The following is a 26385-nucleotide window of genomic DNA, read 5'->3' as shown; positions in this document are numbered from 1 at the left end:
GTCGCTGTCCCTTGGTGCTGACATACAACGTACCTTCCAAGTCAGCTTGCTTCGCGATCCGTGCCTGCCAGTTAGTGGACTTGCCTCCATTGCCCCTTCCTCATCCTCGCACCTAGAGACCTTTGCGTCATCTTACTACAGAACCTTCCTTAAGTGCGCTCTCTCCACTGTAGTACCCTTCCTTACTATGATGTTCTCCTTGCGGACGCCCCTTCCTCACCATCGCATCCTCTAGTGTAATTACAGTTAGCGACAAGCAAATCGTGGAGAAAGCTAGATATCATCACTCCGTGGCTAAGCCGGTCGTGACTGATCTAGCTGGACATTGCATGATCATAAGACTTATCGTCAGTCCAGTAATATGGTGCTGAGGTTTAGGAGACACAGAAAAAGAAGTTTCAGCGTGAGCTTGTGCAACAGCGGGCCATGAGAGCAAAGCGCGATTACGGAGTTGCATAAACTATGGTACGGCAGTTCTGGCTTCGTATCTCCGAAGCTAGACTCATTCTGGTTCATGCGGAGAAAAAAGTTGTCGCAGTCGCAGAGACTTTGTGCTGCTACTAGCAACTTAGTACCGTGCGGGCTGCGAGCAAGTCTGAAGCAAATTACCTCAACCATACACCACCACTATGGGCCCTACTCGGCGACTCAATGCCGAAGAGTTGGCGGCACGAAAGCAAAAGGAAGTGCTTGAGAAGGACGACACGGAACGGCAACTCGAAAAGATTCTGTTTGGCGACCAGGCTGGCTTCCTCGATTCGTTGAATAAAACTGCGCAGGAAGATGATAGGACGCTCGCAAGGATACCTGGTGCCGACGATGGGGACGAGACTCAGGATGAGGATGAGGGTATGGAAGACGTGGCAGACGAGGACTTGTTCTTCCTCGATGCCGGAACCACAGATCTGCCAGATGATGTTATGGAAGACCTTGCAGAAGCGCAGGAGGAGAAGCAGGAAGAGGACCACAGGCGGAAAGTGCTTTGGCACGACAGTGATGACGATCGCATCACAGTCTCATTAGCCTCAAATACCCGCCTGCGCAAACTGCGAGACACAGAAGACGACGACGTGGTGACTGGCCTCGAATACATCCGCCGACTACGCCGTCAATACGAGCGCCTCCACCCAACACCAGATTGGGTCAGATATGCGAGAAAAAAGCAGAAAAGATCTGAGGACCACAACGAAGACTCAGACACTGACTCCGACATCTCAATCGACTCCCCAGGCACATCCGTCAAACCACTAGCAGAACTCCTCCGCTCAAACGGCCCCCTCACCCGTCAAGGCCAAGACACCCAAACCACCACCTCACCCACACGCACCCTCAAACTCCGCCCAGAAGTAATAGACATCCAACGCCTCAAAGACATCGCCTCCTCAGGCCCCTCCTCAATCGACCAACTCCACTTCCACCCCTCCTACCCCCTCCTCCTAACAGCCGGTCCCTCCTCAACCATAAACCTCCACCACATCTCACCCTCCTCCCAAAACCCAAATCCAATCCTAACATCCCTCCACATAAAAGGCACACCCATAACCACCGCCCTCTTCTCAACACCGCCCCAACCACCCTCGCAAAACCAACAAAACGAATCCCCCGAAACAAAAATCTACCTCGCCGCCCGCCGTCGCTACTTCCACACCTGGTCCCTCACCACCGGGCACTTAACCAAAATCTCCCGCCCCCTCTACCAATCCCGTCCTTCTGCACACATAACCACCACGGACAAACCCAAAAAGAACCACGAACTCCCCACCTGCGAACGCCTCCTCATATCCCCCAACTCATCTTACATAGCCATAATCTCCAACACCGGTTCCTCCACCGGAACAATCCACCTCCTCAATTCAGCCACCCACCAACCCATCTCGCAAATCCAAATCTCGAGTCTAAACGGGATCGCCGACGCAAGATTCTACCGCGATAGTACCGGTCTCACTATCGCAGGGAAGAACGGGGAGATAACGGAGTATAGTCTCACCGAAAAACGTGTCACAGCGCGCTGGAGCGACGCCGGTGCGGTGGGAACCACGACGTTAGCCCTCGGCGGTGAGATCCGCGATCCGCGATCAGAAGCCGGTACAGAGGTAGTTGGGAACGACCGGTATATCGCGATTGGAAGCACGAGTGGGATCGTCACGATATATGACCGCAAGGTTATCCTCTCACATTTCGCCAAGACCCTCTCCTCCACAAACACCTCCTCGCCCTCCTCCACATCCCACACGTCCACCACCTCCACCGCCAACACAACAAACAGCGCAACCACATACCGCCCCCCACCCCTCCGCACCCTCCCCAACCTCACAACACCAATCTCCAACCTCGTCTTCACACCCGATTCCACAGGCCAGTTATTAGTAATCTCCTCCCGCTGGAAAAAGAACGCACTAAGACTCGTTCATCTGCCCAGTTGCACCGTGTACCGGAACTGGCCGACTGATAAGACGCCGTTGGGTCGGGTGAGTAGTGTTGCGCTTACTAGTAGTGCGGATGGGGCGTACTTGGCTGTGGGAAATGAGGCGGGAAAGGTGAGGTTGTGGCAGATAAGAGATTGATGATGGGATGGGATGGGATGGGAGCATGGAATAAGATGGGATGGGAGGGGATACGATGGAGATGTGGGAACGAAACACGATCGCAACAACGGAAGGGGTTGTATGCATGTTGGCGATGGGATACTGTACAGAAGCGCATGCTGCGCTGAATGCATGCAGCCAGTCAAGAAATGGAATGATACCCAAGACTCGACTGCGCACCCACGGTACTCACTGGTCAATGCCGAGTCTCAATCAGCCCTTTGCCATATAGTCTCCTCGCATCTTCGCCTCAAGCATGTCCAGCCAACTCGGCATCGACTCAGTGTCCGGCATGGATACAGTGACCGTCGGTGGGCGCTCGGGACCTATGAACCGGCTTTTCTACAGCCCAAACTTCTTCACATCCTGAATACCATTAGTATTTCCCTGTTTTATCCTCTTGACCGTCAACGCCGCGATCAACGCAGCACCCACACCACTGCCGTCCTCCGAACTACTCAGCACAATTGGGTCTTTCCGCGTTGTCCAGTCCAATATCTCCCTCAGCGCCTTCGCATTCCGCTGCTTGAACTGCGGGTACTTATTGAAGACAGATCCGTCAGCGCCGACATGACACGAATCGAAGCCCTTCATCTTGCAGATTGCCGCGATACCGCACGCACTAAGTCTAGCTGCTCGTGTACCGATTAGCTCGGCTAGCCGACGACACAGCTCCAGCTCGGCCTTGTTGGCCTTGATCTTGTATTTATCGTTGAACATATCTTGTGTTTCCGACAAGTTCTCAAAGGGGTCTTCTTCAATAAATGACAGAAAGCTCGAGTCGATACAGAATGGCGTTCGGAATGGAGCGAGTTCCTGGTTCTGGAAGAGGATTTTCTTGTTATCGTGGAGATCTAGCATTACTAGCCTGAAGATTTCGCCGAGGTAGAGACCTGCGATCATCTTCTCGTAGGCTTGTTGGCCTGGACGGGGTGAGGTCTCGTCAATCATCACATCGTAAGGAGTCTTGGGCAGGACTGGATGTGTGCCTTTGCTGTTGAAGGCACCGTATTCGCAATTTATAACCATTTCCATATCGTCTGGGAGGTTCATGTGTTTGAGCTTGGGGATGTTGCCGCAGGTCTCGACATAGGCGCCGTTGCAGCCTGTGCCGAAAATGCAACCCAATCGCATTGCTGTGTCAGTGTAGGCCGAGGCTATCAGGGTACCTGTTGTATCGTTGACAAGGGCTGCGATAGTGACAGGGAGGTTCTATACATGTCAGCAGAATTCTAGTGATGTGTAGCCCGTACTTACTCTCTCTTTCAAAGCCTTTTCGAGCTGGGGTACGACGTCCACGCCTTCCACACCCTCGACAGCCCAACCTTTGGTCCATCTTTGCAGGACACCGTGGTCGATGTACTCTTGCGTCGCAGGATAGCTGAAGGTGAAACCTAGTGGGAGTGTCTCGAGATTGCCCTTCTCATCCTCATGGTGATACTCAATGAACTGCTCAATGCAGTCGGCGGTATAGTCCCAAAGCTCTTCTGCATTCCCTGACTTCAGCTCTTCTGGCATACGGTACTTTGACTGTATGATGTCGAACTCTCCCTTTTCGTCAACCAGCGTGATCTCGCAAACCCGCAGGTTGGTGCCGCCCATATCTAGAGCTAAGAAGCGACCAGTTTCTTCTCCATCGGGCATATTCATCACCCAACTTGGATTCATCGGGATGTTGCCTTTGCCCTGCAGGCCATCCTTCAGCTCGACTATGAACTGCTCCGTGATCTCCTTGAGTTTGGCTTGGTCAAGAGTGAAAAGTCGTTCGAGGCTGGCAATCTCAGTGACAATGTCTTGGGGCACATCGGCCATGGAACCTAGACATGGTCAAGATGCGTCCATAGGTGTAGTGTAGGCCATTCGTACCCTTCCGGGATGGTTTTCTAGAGCCACGTCAGTGCCTGTATCGGATACACTGGTTGCGCGCATACCTGATTCTTGTCGTCCATCTTTCAGGCACTTGCTTGTACTATACGACCGTCAGAACAATTAGTACAGTACGTGCCACCATTCAATGCAGCTGCTAGTGAGTAACAGCTGTGCCTTGGGATTGAAATACCTACATCCATGTCCATAACTGCGGTGTTGCAAGTGCCTTGCTAAAGGCAGGTCCAAGAAAAAAGCTACAGCAACGCGAGAAGAAGGATAGCTCGTTGACTTGTGACAATGATATGCTGGGTAACGATATCGGCCAAAATTGTCTGGCAGTCTAGGAACCGTAGGGCTGTCACTTTGACTTGAGTCGAGCTGCATGTCATGCTGCGTCACAACCACATGCAAGAGCGGAAGCCGCGCGGGACCAAGACATGGAGGGGCAGAAACGACCGATGATCCCTGCATATTTGGAGGAAGAGCCGCATCTTCGGAGCTGAATGAAAAGAACCAATGATATTGTCTGTAAACTCACTTAGAAAGCAAAACTGGCTATCAATATATTCCGCTGTTCCCATCAATTTTGTAGCCATAGAAGGTTGAGCACTCGTGACTTCGTTCTAAGAAAGACTCCTGTGCGGCTTCATGCTCGATCGTTCCATCGAGCAAAGCTATCGTAAGTCGAATGAATGTGTTTATCCGTTTTAGCTCATTCGCATCTAAGTTCGTGACTAAGCCGTTATGTGCTGACCAAAAGAAAATGCAACTGTGCGAATGACCCATCTCATTTCGATATTGCGCCTACCAATGTCTCCTCGACTTTATCTGCTTAAAGTGGCTGGAGACGCCAGTTACGTTTGTGCTTCGCAGGATCGGCTGAGGGATTGGGCTTCGTGTGGTCCATTGCAGCACGGAACAGCTCCTCCAGGATGACCTTGTGCCCACTCTGGAAAAGTGCAACGAGTTCCTTGTTCTCGCCTCGATATTTCGCCCAGTCAGAAGCCATCTCGTAACCTGTCTGAGCGACGAGGTATGCCATCAGAAAGGAGTCGACGCTATCGCCCCAGTGTTGAACCGCGTAAATAACGTCGGTGATAGGTATAGTGTTTAGTGCGTAGAACTTCTGGAGAGCGTCGATGACTTTGTTCTGCAATTCCTCGACATTGTAGTGCTGAGCGAGAGCGTAGGCTCTGAACAGGGACCAGCATTCTTCTTGGCTCTTAGGAGCAATTGGCAAGGCGTCGTTGAGGTGTCGTACAAAGATGTTGAAAGCATCCCGGCTGTAATAGAATTTATCTTTCAATTCGTAGTCAGCATCGGGGTCGGTGAGGTCGATGGTGACGGCGTCATCATCTGAGTCGACCGTGTAATCTGAAACATTATCGAAAAACAGCCCTGACTGATTGGGAGGCGTGGTCGGCTCTTGTCGCGGAGTGGGAGGGGCTTGGGGCACAGGAGCAGGTGCTCGTGGCTGGGGCCGACCATGTTGGTCGAAGAAGGAAGTGCTCTCAAGGAGGCCTATGTTGATCTTGAACTCCGCTTCTTCGTCTCCAACGAGGATTTTGATAATCGGCGTTTCATAGTTGCTGGCTCATTGTTAGCTAATGCAGAGCAAAAGCGGAGGAAGACTCACGACTTAGCCTGGGAGGGCATGTGACGCGTGCTATTCCTGCTCCTGTTTCTGCGTCTGTTTGGTTGCCTGTGTGGTGACCCTGCTTCTCGAAGGGCACGTTCTTGAGGCATTGCACTATGGACAGGTCTGAACTAGGCTTGATGAATCAAATGATTAGGGAGATTGTCTGAACCTATGACGGTGGAAGGTCGTTAGGTAATAGGACGACTAGAGGATCAATCGTCGGACATGACACCTTGATATATGCTGTACGCGTCCAGGCTGCAAAATTTGCAAGATCAAAGTGAGGGCTTATCTGCTGGTTTGAGGCTGATGTGAGGGTAGACATGACTTAGATCTTCTTTCGTCGAACCATTGCTGCTGACATTACTGTCACTTTGCTTTTGCTTTTCTGCTTTCGTGATTGACTGAGCGAGGCCCCCTGGCACATCCAGTTTCCCAGTATCATCACGCTTAGCAAAATCTTTTTCGAACTGCTTCTGGTGATCTTCAGAGAGTTTGAGAGTCTTGTCGACGCCTCTAGTAAGCTCCTCGATCTTATCGTCAAGCTCTGTCTGTTTGTCCTTGGGTTTCTCTTCTTGCTTCTTCCTCTCGCCTTTGTCAGGATCGGTCGATCTCCATAAGTTCTCAAGCTCTTCCCGCCATCCCAAAGCATCAGCAAGTTTACGGACGCCTTCATCGCAGTCGCCAAGCAATAGAACATCGTCAGGACGGGAACCCAGTCCACCAACCCGTTCCATATTAATCAAGATACGTGGTGTCTCCTCCCTAACGAACGAAGGCAAGCTAGCAAAGGGCTGTACACTCAAACTCGTGCCCATGATTATTGCGAGATCGGCTTGCGCAGGTAGACTCCGGTTGCGATGGAATGATTCTGGTAGAGCTTCTCCAAAGAATACAATATCCGGCTTCACCAGGCCACCGCACTTCGTTCTCTCACAGTAAGGGACCTCCTTGATTGCTATAGCCTCTTTCATACGGTCTTCGGGGCACTCCAAGCCGCAATCGATGCATCGTTGTGTAGCGAACGAGCCATGCGCCTCGACAATCTTGTCTCCAGGCACGCCAGCTTTTCTTTCGAGACAGTCAATGTTTTGTGTGAAAGCTTTTAGTAACATGCCCTTCTGGTGCAGTAGACTAACAAAAGAGTGAGCAATAGTAGGTCTGTATTTGCCGGGATGCAGCTCGTGGGCAAGCTCATAGAAGGGCCTCGGGTTGTTTCGGAAGTAGGATATGTCGAAGACGGCCTCCGCATAGGGCAGGTTCAATTTAGCAAGATTGGCATAGAGGCCAGTATCAGGCGACCTGAAATCTGGTATACCTGCTGATGTTGATATGCCTGCGCCAGTCATCACAACCACCTTCCTAACATTGTTCCTCTTGACATAGTCTGCTACTGCTTCGATTGTCCTTCCGTACAGCGTGACGGGTGGTGTATCTTCTGCGACTGGTGTAGATGATTCGTTGCCCATCTTGAATCGGCCAAATCTGAACTTGCCTTTTGAGGGCTTTCCTTTTCTGCGTGTTCGAGCTATGTTGACGATGAATTGTACAATCCTTCGTAGTGCCACGATTGGGTCGCTCCAGTGGAAGTGTGGTAAGGAGGTATACTGATAGCGCAACGGTGCCTAGCCAGGCTCTTAAATTGAGAACAACGCATGACAGCCTGCCTGGTTGGGGACATTATATCACAACGTCCTTTTGCCGACACGTCATTTTCGTGACTCGGAAGCCATGCAGGGTGGGGATTATTTACCTTTGGCTGCCCTTGGCTGCCTGCTGTGCTTTCCCCTTTTCGGATGCGGCGTCCGCTCCACAGGGAAAGGGCTGGGCATAATTTCCGCTCCGAGAACCCTTCACAAAAACAATCTGAACAATCTTACATTTCCAGGTATGAATGGCAGGACTTCTGGAAAGGAACAGCAATCACCAGCGTTCCAACAATCGACGAAAGATGTCTTCAGTGCAAAATCTGTGGCTGAAATCCGAGCAGCACTGGCTGACTTGCAACAAAAAGAAGCCACAGTAACACAAAAGCTCGACACGCTGATTTCGGCACAAAAGGATCTCCATCGCGAATTAGGCAGACTTGACCTCTTCCGCGCGAACCTAAGCACACAAGCGGCGAAAACACGCGCAATTAGCAATGGCATGCTTTCAGAGGCGGCATCTACTGCCAACAAAATATCAGGGTCTGTGAAACGACTCGACCTCGAGCAAGAACGCGTACAGGAAACCCTGACCGTGGTGGAACAAGTACGCGAACTGAAAGCATGCGTGCTTGGTGTTTCTGGCTCGATGGGCGCGCCTCAGGACTGGGAGACTGCTGCCGGCTACCTAAGTCGAGCTTCGAAAATTCCAGATGAAGTGATTGATGGTGCTTTTGCTGCCCGGGTCGTGCCGACTGCAGAAGTGCCGGATGCGCCACGGGTGACCTTAGAGAACGCTTCGGAGTCACTTTGTGGCCTGTTTCAACGTGAGTTCGACAAAGCCGTCAAGGAGAACGATGGGTCCAAGATCACCAGATTCTTCAAACTGTTCCCCTTGATCAACAGGTCTGAGGTGGGCCTAGATGTTTATGGTCGATATGTTTGCCAAGGCATCGCAACACGAGCACGGGCAAACCTTAATGCTGGCACAGGAGGCAACCAAGCAAAAGATGGATATTTCTATGCCAATGCCCTGACCCGTCTCTTCGAGCACATTGCGCAGATAGTAGATGGCCATGGTGGCTTGGTTGAACGTCACTATGGTACAGGCAAGATGAATCGTGTCATTGAGCGGCTGCAAAATGAAGCTGACATGCAAGGTGGGATTATACTGGATACGTGGAGCGATGAAAGACGCATTGACCGCCAGATGACTGACATTAAATCCTATGCTTTTACGTTCCTCGTACACAGCTTCTTGCAAGCCCAGCGAGGCAACTCTGGGACACCTCGATCTGGGTCACCAGCTCCAGGTAGGAACAGCGAAGACGAAGGTGTGGATATGAAGGAGGTCGACTCTTTGCTTGGAGAAATGACCATGATGCTAAGCAAGTGGTCACTGTATACTAGGTTCATCACCCAAAAATGCAAAGCAGGTGATGATAGCCCCACGACTCCAGCCTTCCTCACGAACTCCACACTCATGAAGAAAATTCAAGACAGACTTCTTTATCCTTTCAACGAGATGACCACGTTCTTTTTCCGACGATCTGTGGAAAAGGCTTTTCAGCTGGACGAGACTCCTTCTGACCTCAATCTCAACCCAAGGCAGCCGCTCAAAAGTACACCGCCTCACGTGTCATCTGCAATAGAGGACATTATGTACATCCTCAACAAGATAGTTCAACAAAGTCTGGCAACATCTCAAGTCTCTGTCATCACGACTGTGGTAACTACATTGGCTAGAGTGATGGGTTCGGACTTTGTAGGTATGGAACAGCGCAAGATGAGAGATGAGCATTATCCTCGACCTGTGGTGCAAGACAGCCTACCTCCCGAAGCCACAGTCGTTGCCTTCATTGTCCTCGTCAACAATGTTGATGTGGCAACAAGCTACATCAAACAGATCGTCAGCTCACGTCTCGACGCAGGGGCGCAGCCATCGCTGGCACAGCTCTTCCCGAGTCCCAGCGAGAGCGAGCTCGTGACAGCCACACTGCAGTCCTTTGCGGCGAATTTCACCGAGAAGACTACCGAGCTCCTGTCAGATGCAATAGGCGTTCTCTTCAACAATGTGATGAAGCCTCGTCTACGTCGTATTCTCCTTGACAGCTTCCGAGACATCGAGTACAACCTCGACCCAACATCTCTTTCGGCAATGGCCGAGTCACTAGGCCATGACCCTCATGATCTCACTAGCTTCCAGAACATCGTCTCCTCACGCTTCTCTCATAACTGGGGAGCCCTCACAAGGCCGCTCGCCCGACTCATGACAGAAAGTACGTGTGCAACTCTGCTAAATACCACCGCGAACTACCTGTCGAAACTCCTCGAGAAGCGCTTGTGGACATACGGCGGTAGAGTCAACCAAGCAGGAGCATCGAGATTGGAACATGACGTCAATGGCATTGTCAAGGTAGTGGTATCATCAGGTCAGAAGACGAATTGGAAGACAAGAGAAATGTTTCTGAGGTGCGCACAAATCTGTATGGTGATGAACATGGACGAGGAGGAATGGGAAGAGTTACAAAAAGAGGGTGGAGTGATGGAGGTTGCGGACAAGCTGAAGCCTGACGAGAGAAGGAGGGCCAGGGAGATGTTGATTGAAGATTGAGATAGGCTTCACAATCTAGAACGACAACGTCCAGACATCATCCAACCTCTCGTTCGTTTCGCTCAGACCACCTGCAACCACGATCTTGGACCCATCAACCACATCGGCATCAAACCAACCTCTTGCAGGTGGCACATCACCCGAGGTTTCGCCCTTCACCCACTTGTCCTCCGCAATATCATACATCCACCAATCGCCCAGCATCTTCCCTGCACCCGCATGACCAAGTGAGCTCGGATCCCGCTCACCGAACAAAGTAACCAACATATCTCTACCATCGACCTTGACCGGCAAAAGCGCACCCACACTGCGCGCCTCTGGACCAGAGATGCCGTCTGCTGAGAACTTCCTGCTCGACCACGAAATCGACGCAATATCAAAGATATCAACTACCCCGCCCTGTTCCGTCTTGCCGTCGAATCCATTCATTCTGTACAGATGCCCATCAAGATAACATATACTAGTCCCACCCCTGCTCGGCGGCGGTGCATCCGCAAGCTGCGTCCACGTTTTCTCCTCAACATCGAAAACCCATAGATCGCTGAGGCGGCCAGACTCCGGACAGCCAGCGTGCAGGTAGATACTGGCGACACCATCACTGGTCATGCAGTGGTAACTTCGTGCTGGCGGGTAGGGTGCTGAGCTGTCGGACGGGGCAGTAAAGGACCAGCCCGATGTTCTAGGATCAAAAGACCAGAGGGCGCCCGCTTCTTCAATGGGGGCCATTGCGGTGCCGCCACGGCCGGAGAAGAGGTAGATGCGGCCATTGAGGGTGGTGGATGCCGAACCAACACGGGGTGACGGGGATGAAGAGGACTCCGTGGCGGAGATTGACGGGGTGCCTGGTGCATTGAGGTTGAGAGAGAAGACTTTGTTGTCTCGGGGTTCACGTGGGACTAGTTCTCCGCCGAAGATGTAGGTTGTGTGGCCGAGTACGGAGACGATGTGTGAAGATCGTTGAAGGTCTTCGTGTTTTGCGATGCATTTCCATTCTGCTTTCGCCATGTTGATTTGGTTTTGAAGTTGTATGTTGTTTGTGGCTTGATGGGCTCGGGGCTGTGATACTTACGTTGAGAAAGTTGCTGTAAGAGGGACATTTTATACTTTGGTATAGCCGTGTAGGAGGACCTTAAAAGTGGATGGAGGAAATGAGGTGATTGGACCACATCTTTTTATCGATCACTCTACCAACTATAAGTCGATTTCATCATATCCCCAGACTCTAGAGAAGTGTATAGGGGAACTCGTAGCTCGTGTTCGTCTGCAGGCAAGCGCAATTCACACATGTTTGTACTTCTAAAAGCTGAAATTTGTTGACCAACCATGGATAATGGTTCAGTTACGAGGTTTTTATACATCGTGTGCACCACGAATTATCGAACTGCTTGCGGCAGTGCTTTAGTTGATGAGCATCGACATCAGAGCAAGGTCACTGTAGCATACTTAAAGCTTGTTTATCTGATAGACCGTCTTGAACAACTTCCTCAGTGTTGATATTGGGGACGGACAAGTTCTTCGTACTGCGAAAGATGGCACAGTATATCGCTGTCGATATGTCATTGAGGTTCAAAGCAGCCCGAAAAGCATGCCCGTATCAGGCATCATGATAGCACAATCGACGCAGGTGGAGCGCCCGGAGAGAAACACTGAGTGGCGCGGCTAAACTTCACTAACTAGGCTTAGAATGGCTTGGAATCATTTGTGCGGGCTTCAAGGTGGCTCGGGTGGATAGCCATCTGGCACTGACATAGCACTGGTTCGTGGTTGTGTGGTTTCAAACCATTCATACCTAACCAACACAATCTAACCTGATATCTGTCTTTGAACTTCTTCGCCATCACTCTCTAACCACGCACCATTTACATTCATCCTGGTGATATCTAGGCCGTGTCGATGGCGGGTTAGGCATGGCCAGCTTGCCTCGCGGAAGTGGAAGTCACAGTCACAGTCGCCAAACAGTCGATCACGATCAATACACCACCGTAGGCAACCGCAAGCCTCCAACACAACTGTCGCAGCTGCAGTCGCAGTCGCACCTGCCCGAAACAATTTCACCTTTTGACAGGTACTTCAGTCCTCCATTACTGCACCTGACACAATACACTTTCACATTGGCCCGCACCTGTTGAAATACTTCCCTCCATCATCTCTCGTTCCACCTTCGATGCATAACCCATGCCACATCCCACCTTCCCAACCAACTATTGACACACATGTCTTCTAGAGTCACTCGTTCCTCTGCGAGGCTCGCAGCCGAGTCTGAACGTAACGACGATAACGATATCAACGAACCTTCATCGAATTCTGCCACCAAGACCCCTGCAAAGTCCAAGAAGCGTAAAGCGGCCGCTCGCCCAGATTCGAGCCCTCCGCCAGCCGAACCCGACCAGAGCCCTCCACAGACATCTGTTCGTAGATCGAAGAGACAGAAAACGACTACTGCTCCCTTCACTCCCTCGACTACCGCTACCTCACCCAGATCCACTAGATCTTCCAAGAAAAGCGCTAAGCAAGAGGTGGATATGTCGAGCAATGGTTACGGCCAGGACAAGACCACTGGCGATGAGCGTCTGACCAAGACGAGGTCCAACACAAAACAGACCGACGACTCGCAGAAACAGTCAAACTCCAAATCGTCATCAAGAGGACCATCTAGCCGCTCCAAGAAATCATCGGCCCCAGGTATTCCTCTTCGACCCGCAGAAAGTGCCTCCACTGATAGCTCTCAAGATCTTTCTCCACCTTCACAGCCAACATCGAGTAGGAAGTTGAAGAAGAGTCGGCCGAAGAAGGACAACGATGTGGAGATGAAAGATCCCGAGCAGGACTCGAAGACATCCAAGAAACACTCAAGTTCAACCCCTCCGCCCATGCAACAAGACAGCAATTCAGACATGTCTCCAGACCCACCGCCCGACGACAGCCACGACCCCTTCTCCAGCGCCCTGTTTGGAGCCGGCGGCCCATCTGGTCTCTCAAGTACTCTCCGCGCTCTTAGTGGAATGATGACGGGAATGGCTTCGAGATTCCGAGATATTCTCAACAACCTGCGTCGCGTCGACGACCCAACGATGCAGATGGTCGCCCTGGAGGAGCTGTCAAACCTGCTGCTGGTTTCCAACGAAGATAATCTGGCTGGTCAATTTTCACCCGATCCATATGTCAAAGAGCTGGTGGCTCTCATGCAGCCTAACCCGATTACAGGCGAAGAGAACCCTGAAATTATGTTGCTAGCTTGCAGATCATTGGCAAACTTGATGGAAGCATTAAGAGGTTCAGTTGCTAATGTTGTTTATGGAGGCGCTGTGCCCGTTCTGTGCCAAAAATTGCTCGACATTCAATACATCGATGTCGCCGAACAAGCTTTGAGCACTTTGTCAACCATCTCAAGGGACTTCCCAGCCTCGATAGTCAGAGAGGGTGGCTTGACAGCATGCCTTCAATACCTCGACTTCTTTGCCACTGGCACCCAGCGCACTGCTGTGACGACTGCTGCCAATTGCTGCCGAAACATTCCTCAAGACTCGTTTCCTGTTATTCGAGACGTCATGCCAAACCTGCGAAACGTGCTTGTTGGTCATGATCAGAAAGTGGTTGAGCAGGGCAGTCTCTGTGTGACGCGACTCATTGACAGCTTCAAATACAGCCCGGACAAGCTCGAGCAGCTAGTTGATACCGAGCTGTTGAAAGCAATCCTGGGGCTATTGCTGCCGGGCACGACCAATTTGATTGGCTCCAATATCCACACAGAATTTCTTCGTGTCCTGGCTATTGTTGCTCGCAACAGTCCAAAGTTATCGGCTGAGCTCCTCAAGCTGAATGTGGTCGACACATTGTACCAGATTCTGACAGGAGTCTCGCCGCCAAGCGAGACCACAGATGCAGCCTCTAGCATTGACAGCGTTGTGATCATGCAAGCACTTATACATCGGCCGCGGGAGCAAATCTATGAAACATTGAATGTTATTTGCGAACTTCTTCCGCGAATTAGCATGGGTGGTGCCTTCGACGACCTGTCCTCCGACAGTGAAGACGAGACGAAAGTGTCGAAACAAGAAGAACGAAAGACGCTACTCAAAGACTGCGAGCAACAGACTCGCCGCTTCGCCATGGTTCTGCTGCCCACGTTGACCGATGCGTATTCCAGCACGGTCAACTTAAGTGTGCGTCAGAAAGTCCTCACAGCTCAGCTGAAAATGCTATCCAACCTCGACGGTAAGGTCATCGAGGACGCACTGCGCCCTGTTCCCTACGCTTCGTTCTTGGCTTCCATTTTGTCACAAGAGGATCACCCGAGTCTGGTCATGTTTGCGCTACAGGCTTCTGAGCTACTGTTTGAGCGCCTCGAGGGCATCTACCGGTATCAGTTTTATCGAGAAGGTGTCATTGGCGAAATTAAGAAGCTTGCTGCTCGAGCACCAGAAATTGAAGCCCGCTCGAACCTTAGAAAGGACAGTCATGCTTCAGCAGCTGGGGCGACGAACGCCAAACCCAAGAACGATGTTGATGCGCCGCAGAACGTGGACAGCTCTAGTGAAGATGAGGATGAGAACCAAGAGGACAGAGACGACGAGGACGACGAGGACGATGATGATGACCGCGAGGATGACATCGTCATCAGAGACGAGGCAGACATGGACGATGATCATGACTCTGATTCGGAGCAGGAAGATATTCCAGCTCCGCTGGCGATACCTGGGGTTAAGGACCTCGTTGTGTTACGAGCCAAGGCGTTCATCGGGAAATATGATGCAGAAAGCGGCCGTGAGATGCGAGAGAAGGCCGAGAAGATTCGGTCCGATCTACGAGATCTTGCAGATGCTATTCGAGGTCATTATCAAAACTCGGAAGACAAGAAGAAGGGCCAAGAACTCTTCGATCGTTTGGCAAAGTACTTCATTGGCGATGCGCTTGAAAGCATTACGAGCTCCGAACTTTTGGATTCTGGGCTTATCAGCTTACTCGGAGAGATACTCAAGCCGAATGGGGAATTGGCAGGAAACGCTAGAAGCGATTTTATTGCAGCTTTCATGGGTACGACGAATCCCGCGAAGATCAAGACATCGACTTCATCCTCCACGTCTACGGCCTTCACTGCTCTCGTCCTGAAATTACAGGATTTGCTCAGCCGAGCCGAACATTTTGAAGTCTTAACTGTCAACAGCAGTCCATCGGAGAATAGCCGCAGCAGTTCGACCTCGTTGTTATCCAGGCAGATTCGGTTACAACTCAAGGCAGGCGAAGATAGCAACATTCCTCCCAGCTTCAGAGATATGGTTGTCTCCATTCACGCAATCGCTACATTCAAAGCCCTCGACGACTATCTGAGGCCCCGAATCACCTTGTCAGAGCGAGCGCCAACAGATCGTAGCCGAAGTCGGAGAGACATGCTACAACAGCTTGCAAACGCACGCATGGCTCAGTTGTCCGGCGCCGCAGAGTCAGGCTTGTTCTCCCCATTCGGTACAGAACTAGGCTCTCTGCCACCAGGGTCCAGTCCTCAGTCGATCTCAAGACCGAGCTCGAGGTCGAAGCCACCAACATCTTCCTCTCGTCCTAAGGAGGAATCGACAAGCAAGACAGAGAAGACGTCTCGCCGAAGGTCCAGCCGTCGGAATCATGTCCCAGATGCTTCGGACCCTGTCCCTCCGCCGTTGCCAGATGCAGAGAATGATGCATCGCAGCTCGAAGTCGTTGACGAGAAGCATGTTGAAGACGATGACGTCAACAATGGACCAGGCTCAGCAGATCCCTTAGACCCTGTCGTTGGCGAAGTCGAAGAGGAGGGCTCAGACGATGGTCGCGAGCCAGACGCTGTCAACATGGAGATTACGTCAGCGGGTAGAGTCACCGCCCGAAAAGAAGATGGATCTCGAGTATACACCCCGCAGCAGCCCGGCACTCCGGTCGCACCAAGTCGCACGGCATCTTCGGATCAGTCTCCAGCTGTACCAAGAAGTTCGAGTTCCAGTTCAAAGCGGCACACTAGCTATGCTGCCGCTGCAGCTACTCCGCAAGACTGGCACATCGAGTTCAGCATTGATGGTAAGCCACTTGCGGATAACATAACCATCTATCGAGCCATTCACCACAATCGTGATATGGCCACGAACGATCCGACTGGGAGGACAATCTGGGCAGGCATTCATGAAGTCAAGTTCCGAAAGGTGTCAGGCCCTGCACCTGATGCCAAGCTGTCGACATCCGAGGACGACTCTAGATCACGACAGCAGGAAGGCCTGCCCGTCTCGCTTGATGGCCACCCTATTACATCTTCTATTCTGACATTGCTGGGGATATTGCATGAGCTCAATGCGAGCATCGATGACATCCGAGAAAGCCTCGGTCGCGCTGCCATCAAGCTCTATCCCGAACCTCTTGCCTCATTCATCAACACCAAGCTAACAGCAAAGATGAATCGACAGCTGGAGGAGCCCTTGATAGTGGCTAGCAATTGTCTACCTGACTGGAGTGAGGATCTGGCAAGATCTTTCCCATTCCTATTTCCATTTGAGACACGACATTTGTTCCTGCAGTCAACATCGTTCGGCTACGCACGATCCATCACGAGATGGCAGAACAGTCAAGAAAGCGATGACAGACGCGATAGACGACGGGACGATCGACCTTTAATGGGCCGGCCTCAACGACAGAAGGTTCGTATCGCTCGAACAAAAATGCTCGAGTCTGCCATGAAAGTTATGGATCACTTTGGACCTTCACCTAGTATACTGGAAGTCGAGTATTTCGAAGAGGTTGGCACCGGTCTTGGGCCCACACTGGAGTTCTACTCGACAGTATCCAAGGAGTTTGCCAAGAAGAACCTGAAATTATGGCGAGAGAACGACACCGATGCAAAGGACCAGTATGCCTTTGGCAAGAACGGCTTGTTTCCTGCGCCAATGAGTGAGGACGACAAGAAGACAGAGAAAGGCAAGAAGGTTCTTGAGTGCTTCAAGATACTAGGGAAGTTCGTTGCACGATCGATGCTCGACTCTCGCATCATCGATGTCAACTTCAGCCCAACCTTCTTCAAGATCGGTGACGAGCCTAAACCTTCGATGGCACTTCTTCGAACCATCGATCAAGACCTTGCGAATTCAATGGCGCAGTTGCAAGCATACAACAACAAGCGAAACAACATCGAGGCAGATACGAGCATGAGTCCTGCTGCGAAGTCGACGGCTTTGCAGAATCTGACGATCAGAGGCGCTACTCTTGAAGACCTTGGCCTTGATTTCACCCTTCCTGGCTATCCCTCGATCGCTTTGATTGAGAATGGTCATGAGGTCGATGTTACCGATGAGAATCTCTGCCTCTACATCGAGGAAGTACTCGACTTCACTCTTGGACAAGGCGTCCAGTCTCAGATCCAGGCCTTCCGAAACGGCTTCTCGCAGGTATTCCCATACAATTCTCTCAAGGCATTCACACCCAACGAGCTTGTCATGCTCTTCGGCCGTGTTGATGAAGACTGGTCTATCGAGACCCTTATGGACTCTCTCAAAGCAGATCACGGCTTCAATATGGATAGCAAGAGTGTGAAGAACTTACTGGCCTACATGAGTGAGCTCACAGCTGCTCAACGACGCGACTTCCTTCAGTTCATTACTGGTAGTCCGCGGTTGCCAATCGGTGGATTCAAGAGTCTCACACCTATGTTCACAGTTGTCTGCAAGCCGAGCGAGCCGCCTTACTCGAGCGATGACTACCTACCGAGTGTGATGACATGCGCCAACTACCTCAAGTTGCCGGATTACTCGGATGTGAATGTGTTGAGGGAGAAATTGGGTGTTGCCATTAGGGAGGGTCAAGGAGCATTCCACCTTTCTTGAGCACACAGATACGCCATACTGAACGTGCAAAGAAGGCAGATAGATTGTCTAGGCAATGAGGGCGAGGTTTCTCGTCGAGACCTTGTCACTCATGCCATAGAGCAAATTCGAGTATCAGAATGCAAAGGACTGGCACGGATGTGTAGATAGAAGCTTGGTGCGCGGTAACACCGTGGCCGAGCAATGTGTGAACAACATGACACTACGAGAAATATGGATTGATGAAAATGACCAGATAGAAAGACATTCCTTCATGATATCAATAGAGGTGCTGAAATAATTCATATGCTCAGAATACGATTGCCTCAAATCCTAAACAATGTGGTAGACGACCTTCACGCCTTGATGCGCTCGAGGTTGTTCCGATGCAAGGACTATGTTTGTCCAGACCAGTGGTTCTGTATGTCAAAGTCCTGCATCTGAAATCTATTTCCTTGAACCGCCAATTGCTTTATCTCACGAGATTCATGCCACTTGGACTGGCCTGACGCCCTCGGGTCGAATAATAGTGTATCTGGGGGTCATGCTCTTCGTTAAGGGGTGGGATATTGTCATCTAGGACGATGCTAGTCCTAAAACGGTGGGGGTGGTGAGCTTGGCGTCACTAGCGTGGCAATGTGATTTCCACTTCCTCAGCTCGCTTCACGCGCAAGTAACGGATTCGAATGAACATGTCAACAGAGTTCTCAACAATCTCGTAACACCGACGCTCCTTTTCAAGGCTCGAGGCTCTTCTGGGAAGTCTAAACTGTCCAGAAGATCTATCAAGCCTGTGATAGAGAGTGCTTTCTGATTGGCTTGAGCTCACTCGTGTGGTAGTAGGGGAGCGTGACCGAACGCGTGCTCAGACCACCGGCGGTGAGTCAAGGGCTAGTAACACCCAGAAGAGCCTCCGGGCATGTGGCTTTCGTTGTTAACGGCGTGGCATTTCAGCCACGTGATTTGTCGTAGGGAGGGTCTTGTACTTAATGCAGTGTGTCAAGACCGAATGGCTTCCGCATGGACCGGTCTAGCCACGATTTGGACCATCACAGAGCTCGCTTCGGGGGCTCCGATTAACGACTCGCCTTGGCAGATACGCTCTGGGTAAGGACCCGACTACACAATCTACCCATATTGCCATGCTGCCGCTTGTGGCTGTCAAAGTACAGCTGGACCTCGTATTCGCTGCAGAGCAGCGTCGGCCTTCAGTAAGCAAGAGACAGGAGCAAGACTCCCAAGCCCGACCATGGATATAGATGAACTTCCTCCTCACTGCCGCGATGCCTTCTCTCACTTCAGTCATCCACCCATTCTGTCGTTCTTTTTGTTGTCTGCTGTTGGTTCTTCCAAGCCCTTCGTGGCTTAGTCATTCTTTCGAACCGAACAGCAATGTTGCTCACTAATCTCGTTCTGGTTTCTTTACTTAGGCTGTCGTCGGCTAGTTCTTTGGAACTACGGAAGGATGATCAGTGCCGGATAGTCACGGAGACTCATACTGGGGCGGCTTTCTGGGTTCCCACGCCCGAGGCCGCTCGGGTCCAAGTGCCAAGCGCATCTGGCAGACCAGGCACTGTTGGTCCAGCTACTGGCAAGCCGGAACTTGTCGGTCCAGGTAATGGCAAGCCAGAGACGCCTTTCAGTGAGATCCTCGGAAAGCCAGCCAGCGGACCTACAGGAGCTACATCCTCGCGACCGAGGCCGACCAGCAATTACAATAACAACAATAACCTTGCGCACCCTAGTCAACACAGCCATTTCAACTCTGTCGGTCCCTCTAATGGTATCGGCTCCCATGGCAGCCATCCGCAAGAATCAGCAAGATCTACCTCAACCCCAAGTTCACGACAGACTGGCACCGGCTCACATGAATGGGAGGACTGGGCACTTGCCGGCACACCATTTCCTAGACCTTCTTTCGTTGGCACCAAAGGCTCTATTAGTAGCAAGCCTTCGAATCACACAACGACGTCCACGGGTTCGAGAACCACTTCAGCCACCGCTACCGGCGGAAATGGTACATACACACACTCAAACACATACGGCACCGGTAACCTGGCTCGGACGACTTCCTCGAACTATGGCTATATCACATCGACTACAATGTCGGTTGGAGAGATGACAACGAGTGACATCTCGAGTTCTGCCAGGGAAACCACTACTGTCTACACAACATTTTCCTTGACTACCAGCTCAGGAGACTGGAACGCAAGCACGCCTACGACGACCTCTGGATCCATTTACTCCAACAGCACGAGCTCCACGATCACCACGGCAGGCAACTCGACAATTCCGCATAATAGCACGGCATCCACCACAACTGAAGTATCGAGCACTATGACTTCTGCTTTCACATCGACAACTACCACGCTGAGTGTGGACTTTTCTAATCATACAACCACATTGTTCGGTAATGATAGCACAACGACAACGACCTCCGTTCCTGCCACAACTTCCACGCTGAGCGTAGATTTCTCCAATCATATTACCACATTGTTTGGCAATCATAGCACGACAACAACGAGTTCCGCTTCCACCACAACCTCCAGCTCAGCTTACGGCCCTGGCACAGAATTCGAGCTTCAAGGTCCGATTGACCTTGGATCCGTACCTCCCACAATTTTGGACGCAGTATCGCCCCCAGATATCGACATGGGCAGCTTAGACCGGCTTGATGCGCAGGAAAAGTCCAATTTGTGGTTTAACGGTCCAGAAGCTGGCGGCGACGAGGAGAATGGCGGCGTAACTGTTCGGGTATCGGTGGAGTACAAGTACCCGTCTATTGTGCTCGACCAATCGATCTATATCAAGGATCTGACATGCACCTCAGATGGCATCTCTGGCCGATTCAATCAGCCTCTGGCGTATGAGCGTGCTAAAACAGCTTGGGAAGACCACCCACTCATCTTCATCACTACCTCTCCCTCTTGTGTCAAGGATGGCGAAGCCTCGTTCTTCCTTGTATCATCTGCGGTCACTTTCGAGGATTCAGACCAGACATTTATAATCTCTGGTACTGTCTCTGAGCTCGCGGATATCTTCGAGGACATGGCTATCGACTTTGGTAAGATCGACTACGAAGTGCCTACCGCTCCTTCGAGCCCTAGCGATGAAGATCCAGCAACGAACACATGCGGATCACCAGACTCCGATACAATTAATGGCCTACCAGCAGTGGCATGCGGCAGTGGCTTCGATAAAGCCCTCAATGACAAGCTCGGCTACTACTCAGATGATGGCGATGATCAGTATGTGTTCTCTGTCGCAGCACCGTCAGCGATCTCCACTCCTTCACCAGACCGCAGAGACGACAGCTTCACATACATGTCTGAGCGATCTGTCATGCTGGAGAAGCGCTGCTGGATCTTCTGCGCTGTGGTCAATGCCGTCAAGGCTGTTGTTAAAGCTGTCGTCAATGTGGTCGTTGCTGTCGTCCAGGCTGTTGTGATCGTGGTCAAGGAAGTCGTGAAGCGTGCTGAGGAGGTCTTTCTACCTATCATCAAGAAAGTGGTCGATATCGGTATCTCAATCGTCAAACAAGCAGTGAAGATCGTGGTTTTCATCGCTACAGGCAAATACGATCAGTCGCTCTCACTCGGGCTGAACATGGTTCCTCCAGCCACGATGCTCGAGGATTCTCCTTGGGGCGACGCTCTCAAGTTCTACAGCTGGTCACCGGATGCTGGTGGTGAGGCGTGGGAGGCTTCGGCCTATGCCCTCGACCAGATTCAGGGCACCTTGATGGGTCTCGAAGCTGAACCAGAGCCGGGTGTTGAGTTCTATTGCATCAATTGTGGTATTTCGGGCAAGATGACCGCCGTTGGATCTATCCAGGCTACCCCACTCTCTGGAGTCAAGAGCGCTCAGATTGGTGTCCATGGTAACCTCTACGCTGGACTCTACCTTGGAGTCAACGCATTCGCCAAGTACGAGAAGAAGTACGAGAAAGAGTTGTTCAGCAGAGGTCTGCCAGGCTGGTCCATCCCTGGTATCGTTAACCTTGGTCCCATGCTCACACTTGGCGTCGAAGCTGGAATCACGATCGAAGCCGAGGGTCAATTGCTGACCGGTGCGTCTCTGAGCTGGCCTGCATTCGAGGCCACACTCGACTTCATTGACGACAAGCAGAGCTCCCAATCCGGCTGGACACCTAACATTGACCATAAATTTCAGGTTGCTGGTACACTCAGCGCTGAAGCATCTCTCGGCCTACCTGTTTCGGTCGAGTTTGGCATCGATCTGCTAAACAAGAAGTTCAAGAGGACTGTTGCGCTGACTGATACACCTGCCTTAGCTGCAGAAGCTGAATTGTCTGTCTCTTACGACGCTGAAGAGGGTATTGTTATTGGGGATGAGGAAGGAGAATGTCCTGGTATTGCTTGGAGTATTGGTCTGAAGAACGAAGTCTCGCTCGAGTTCAAGGATGAGAACGATGAAGGACCAGAGTTCTCCCTCTTCGAATGGACGTCGCCGCCCCTAGCTGAGGGCTGCATTGCGCTCGGTGAAGGTGGTGGATCCGGTGGTGATGAAGGCTCCGAAGAGGGTGATGAAAGCGGAGGTGGTGAAGGTGACAACGGCGGCGAAACCGGCAGCGGCGACAATGAAGACGATGGTGGTATCCCAACACTGCCAGGCGGGGACGAAGACGACACCGATCCCGGCGACCTTGCATGCCCCAATTGGAACGACAAGCAATTCACCGACAGCAGCGGCAACCAATGGAACATCCGATGCAATGCTCCCCAACTCCTCGTCGGCGACCAAGGCATCACCGGAGAAATCCAACACGACTCAATGGCAACTTGTATCAATTCATGCTCAAACCACCCCAGTATGGAACGATGCATAGGCGTCCTCTGGAACTCCGACAACAGCATCTGCTACTGGGTCGGCACAAAAACCAACTCCTTCACCACCACACCCCCAACCGGCCCCATCGCCCTAGCCGAACCAATCACCCCCTACGTAATCCACGCCGTAATGTTCGCCAACTTCGACATAACCAACGAAGCCCGCACCTGGTTCAACAAAGGCCACAAACTCTACGTCTACACCAATGGCTTCAGCAGCATCTTCGGCGACCCGCAACCCGGCGTCCAGAAATCCTTCTCAATGCTCTACCAATACGGCCCTGAGATGCGCGTCCTAACCGCCCTAGAAGGCGAAAACATAAACATTATCCCTGGTCCCATCCGACGCACCGATCTCGAACGAATCAGCCCGGACCCCTACCTCTATCAAACCCCCGAGACGGCATCCTACGTGCGCATCTACGACGTCGCCTACGGCCACAGGAACATCCCCTTCGAGAACACCTGGGGCGCCTTCCAGAATATCTACTACGCGATCAACTACCTCGGGAGCGTCCAATTCACGAACTCCCTATTCACATACGACACCCGCGTCGGCACAGTCAAAACCGGCGCGATCTTCGTCGAGAAGCTGCAGACTGACCCAGGTCGAATCGTGCCCATCCACGCCTGGGAAAACGAGTGGGTCGCAGCGAATGGATTTGGACGACCATGGAAGCGGAGCGTCAATACCCTCGACGCTCGACAGGACGATGGCGCTGAAATAAGCGACGACGACTTCACGACCTTCACGGTCGAGGATACTACCGGCTCCCTCGCGCTGCAGATTGGAACAGACGGCAACCTCTTCCTCTCAAACCTCGAGGCAAACGTCGATATCACAGACCTAACAACCGGGTCCTCCTTCGTCGGGCTATCAGACCCACACACCCTCATCGTCGGCGACACAGCCGAAAACCTCCTCCACTACTTCCCCAATGAAATCTCCCACACCGGCGCATCCCGTCTCCGCTTAGCGCCCTGGGATAAACTACCCCGGACATCTCGCCTGGTGAATCTGCTGCAGGTCGAGGACCCAGACAGTGGGAAGAGTATGCTTGTGGCCGCCGACTCGATGGGTGAGCATGCGTTTTTGTGGTTTTGTGGGATTGAGGGGGGGTTGGGGAGGGTGTTTTTGGTTAAGGATGCGTTGGGGGCGACGGGGGTGCTGGAGGGCGAGGGCATGGAGTTTGTTGTTAGTGGGGGGAAGGCTGGGGATTGTGGGCCTTTGGCGTTAGTGGGCAAGAGCTGAGGGGGAGGGTGGAAGAGTAGATAGGTAGAGGACTGGGTGTGGTGTGGTGAATTGGTAGGTGGGGGAGGTGTTTAATGGTCTAGCGTTCAAGCGAATATTTCTTGATACAGAGTATGTGGATATAAATATTGTTGTTGATGGACCCTCGTAGAGTTCCACGTAAGTTGCTGCCGGATTGAGAGGGGGTAGTCGTCGCTGCGTCGGGACTTGCAGGAGGTTGAGAACCAACTTTGCCTTCAGGAATATGGACGTAAAATGTAGTTGACGACGGTCACCAAGAGAACTGAGACGAAGACCTGGCCAGGACGTGGACAGAGGATTTCTTCTACAAACTGTCGTCGTAGAAGGGAAGCAGAAGGCCGTGGAGACGCCTGGAACCGGTAGGACCATGGCTTATAAGAGTATGTTTCACCGACGGACATTACTTAACTGTGTTCTTCTTATTTATGACCCGCTCTGCTCTATATCAACTCCTTGCTGTATATTGAGTATCTATATGAGATATCGTTTGAACTGGATGATCTACCGTCAGAACGCTCTGGGATTGTTCTCAGGGGTCATGGTGAGTTAGTGTAGCTTGAACGCTATCGGCTAGCATGATGTCGCGTGCTACTACACTCTTGGTATTCTGCCAGTCCCAAGTGTAGAGGAGCCATGGCCTGTAGTTGTGGATCTCTCAGCCGTCTTTCAATTTTCACCCAGGTTATCGAAATCCAGTATCTATTCCAAATATGGCCCGTTTGTTGCTGGACACAAGATCTAACCATCGAGGTCGATATCCTGAGTGTATGATCCATTGATAGAGCACTGAGCAAAGATGTGCATCTTTCCCCCAATTTTCGTTGATGTGTGCTCTTTCTTGCTTTATCTAGTGACCTCCAGTCGTCGGCAGACCAAGGTACACCTTGAACGAGTCGTAGATGAGCCATTGGAAGGCAGTGAGAGTTCCGATCATGACAATTCGAACTGGCAGGCCATTCCAGAGGCCTGAGAAGCCGATGTTGCCATAGATTCTGCTCATGGCTTTACCTGCAGACTCGCCAGCTAGATTTCTGTTAGCAAAGTTCCCTGATGAGCGGCGATCCATGCTTACCTTTCCTGTCCGAATTGAGCTTGCTCACCATCACATCAGCCGGGTGCGACACCACAGCACAAGCAATGCCAGCAATATACCCACCCAAGAACGACACACCGGTCTGCGCAAGCTTGCCATAATCCTCCTTCTTGCCTCCAAGCTGCTTGTAGATTATGCTGACCGTCTCCTCAAATGTAGCAAACTTGCACATCGTGTAGGGAATCTGTCTTCCCCACAAAGGTACAATACCAGCGTACAGCTTAGAGATACCACCCTCAGCAGTCGTCTTGCTCCACGCTTCTCTCAGATTCTTCGCATATGGTGGAACGGTAGTTTGCATCCGTACCTTCAGCGACTCGAATGGACAAAGCAAGATATCGGCGATGAACTCGGCGGATGCCGACGCACCCAGGAATATGACTGTCTTGTTTGTGTTTGGAAACATGTTGTCGCCGTAGATATGCTTGAACACCTCGTAGAAGCCATATTTGCCTAGACCTTGAAAGGAATACCCAATGAATGTGGGCGACCAACCCGTGAATACTCCTCTTAGACCTTCTTTTGAGTAGATTGTCTTCCAGCCTTGGATGTTCGACTTGTACAGATCTGAGTTGACCTGCCGTCTCGTCTTAACGAGATCGAGAGGTGTGACAGATGTGTGGGTTGGGCCGCAGGCTATTATTCCTCCTAACATGCATGATGCAAAGTATTTTGTAGAGTTGGGCTCGATTTTACCGAATGGGTAGGTGCCAGGGAGGTTCTTGGAGTCCACTGGCAGCTTTGGAGGCTTGAGGGAGGTGCTTGAAGTCATGATGAGGCTTGTAGAACCAACGGCTGTTGAAGAAGCGGGCGCAGGTCGTACGTTCGGTCGCAGTAGGTCGAACAAGGTAGCTCTGGCTGAAAGTCTTATCAAACAGCTGTTAAACGGTGGGCCCGAATATGAAGTCGAGAGGACTGGCTGTTTTCCTTCCTGCTACCGCACCCTGCTCGCTGAGTTGCTGTCCCTGCTGGTCGATCCGGAAATGGTAGATGAATAGTACT

General features: G+C 51.7%; 9 protein-coding genes across 9 annotated transcripts; 4 read left to right on the top strand and 5 right to left on the bottom strand.

The window, feature by feature from the left end:
- Window positions 1–629: 629 nt before the first annotated feature.
- On the top strand, window positions 630–2564 carry UTP18 (U3 snoRNP protein; the record flags this gene model as incomplete). Its single annotated transcript, XM_064868856.1, has 1 exon — window positions 630–2564. The coding sequence occupies one exon, from the start codon at window positions 630–632 to the stop codon at window positions 2562–2564; it is 1935 nt and encodes a 644-aa protein (XP_064734353.1).
- Window positions 2565–2927: 363 nt separating this feature from the next.
- Window positions 2928–4654, bottom strand: hxk1 (hexokinase; the record flags this gene model as incomplete). Its single annotated transcript, XM_064868855.1, has 5 exons — window positions 2928–3797; window positions 3843–4402; window positions 4452–4468; window positions 4517–4554; window positions 4649–4654. The coding sequence occupies 5 exons, from the start codon at window positions 4652–4654 to the stop codon at window positions 2928–2930; spliced, it is 1491 nt and encodes a 496-aa protein (XP_064734352.1).
- A 632-nt stretch (window positions 4655–5286) lies between these two features.
- Window positions 5287–6110, bottom strand: PMZ80_000403 (uncharacterized protein; the record flags this gene model as incomplete). The annotated part of the gene is made up of 2 exons (XM_064868854.1): window positions 5287–6043; window positions 6091–6110. The coding sequence occupies 2 exons, from the start codon at window positions 6108–6110 to the stop codon at window positions 5287–5289; spliced, it is 777 nt and encodes a 258-aa protein (XP_064734351.1).
- Window positions 6111–6368: 258 nt separating this feature from the next.
- On the bottom strand, window positions 6369–7562 carry HST2 (Sir2 histone deacetylase Hst2; the record flags this gene model as incomplete). Its single annotated transcript, XM_064868853.1, has 1 exon — window positions 6369–7562. The coding sequence occupies one exon, from the start codon at window positions 7560–7562 to the stop codon at window positions 6369–6371; it is 1194 nt and encodes a 397-aa protein (XP_064734350.1).
- Window positions 7563–7983: 421 nt separating this feature from the next.
- COG4 (Golgi transport complex subunit 4) lies at window positions 7984–10353 on the top strand (the record flags this gene model as incomplete). Its single annotated transcript, XM_064868852.1, has 1 exon — window positions 7984–10353. One exon carries the CDS (start codon window positions 7984–7986, stop codon window positions 10351–10353), a length of 2370 nt encoding a protein of 789 aa, XP_064734349.1.
- A 15-nt stretch (window positions 10354–10368) lies between these two features.
- On the bottom strand, window positions 10369–11358 carry PMZ80_000400 (uncharacterized protein; the record flags this gene model as incomplete). Its single annotated transcript, XM_064868851.1, has 1 exon — window positions 10369–11358. The coding sequence occupies one exon, from the start codon at window positions 11356–11358 to the stop codon at window positions 10369–10371; it is 990 nt and encodes a 329-aa protein (XP_064734348.1).
- A 1208-nt stretch (window positions 11359–12566) lies between these two features.
- On the top strand, window positions 12567–18188 carry UFD4 (Ubiquitin fusion degradation protein 4; the record flags this gene model as incomplete). Its single annotated transcript, XM_064868850.1, has 1 exon — window positions 12567–18188. The coding sequence occupies one exon, from the start codon at window positions 12567–12569 to the stop codon at window positions 18186–18188; it is 5622 nt and encodes a 1873-aa protein (XP_064734347.1).
- A 1371-nt stretch (window positions 18189–19559) lies between these two features.
- Window positions 19560–24269, top strand: PMZ80_000398 (uncharacterized protein; the record flags this gene model as incomplete). Its single annotated transcript, XM_064868849.1, has 1 exon — window positions 19560–24269. The coding sequence occupies one exon, from the start codon at window positions 19560–19562 to the stop codon at window positions 24267–24269; it is 4710 nt and encodes a 1569-aa protein (XP_064734346.1).
- An 868-nt stretch (window positions 24270–25137) lies between these two features.
- PIC2_1 (Cu/Pi carrier) lies at window positions 25138–26155 on the bottom strand (the record flags this gene model as incomplete). The annotated part of the gene is made up of 2 exons (XM_064868848.1): window positions 25138–25313; window positions 25363–26155. 2 exons carry the CDS (start codon window positions 26153–26155, stop codon window positions 25138–25140), a joined length of 969 nt encoding a protein of 322 aa, XP_064734345.1.
- Window positions 26156–26385: the final 230 nt, after the last annotated feature.

Source organism: Knufia obscura, assembly GCF_036327395.1.
Source record: "Knufia obscura strain CCFEE 5817 isolate CBS 148926 chromosome Unknown scaffold_1, whole genome shotgun sequence".
Lineage (NCBI taxonomy): Eukaryota > Fungi > Ascomycota > Eurotiomycetes > Chaetothyriales > Trichomeriaceae > Knufia > Knufia obscura.
The sequence above is the reverse complement of the archived record's forward strand: the minus strand, read 5'-3'. Positions and strand labels throughout refer to the sequence as shown.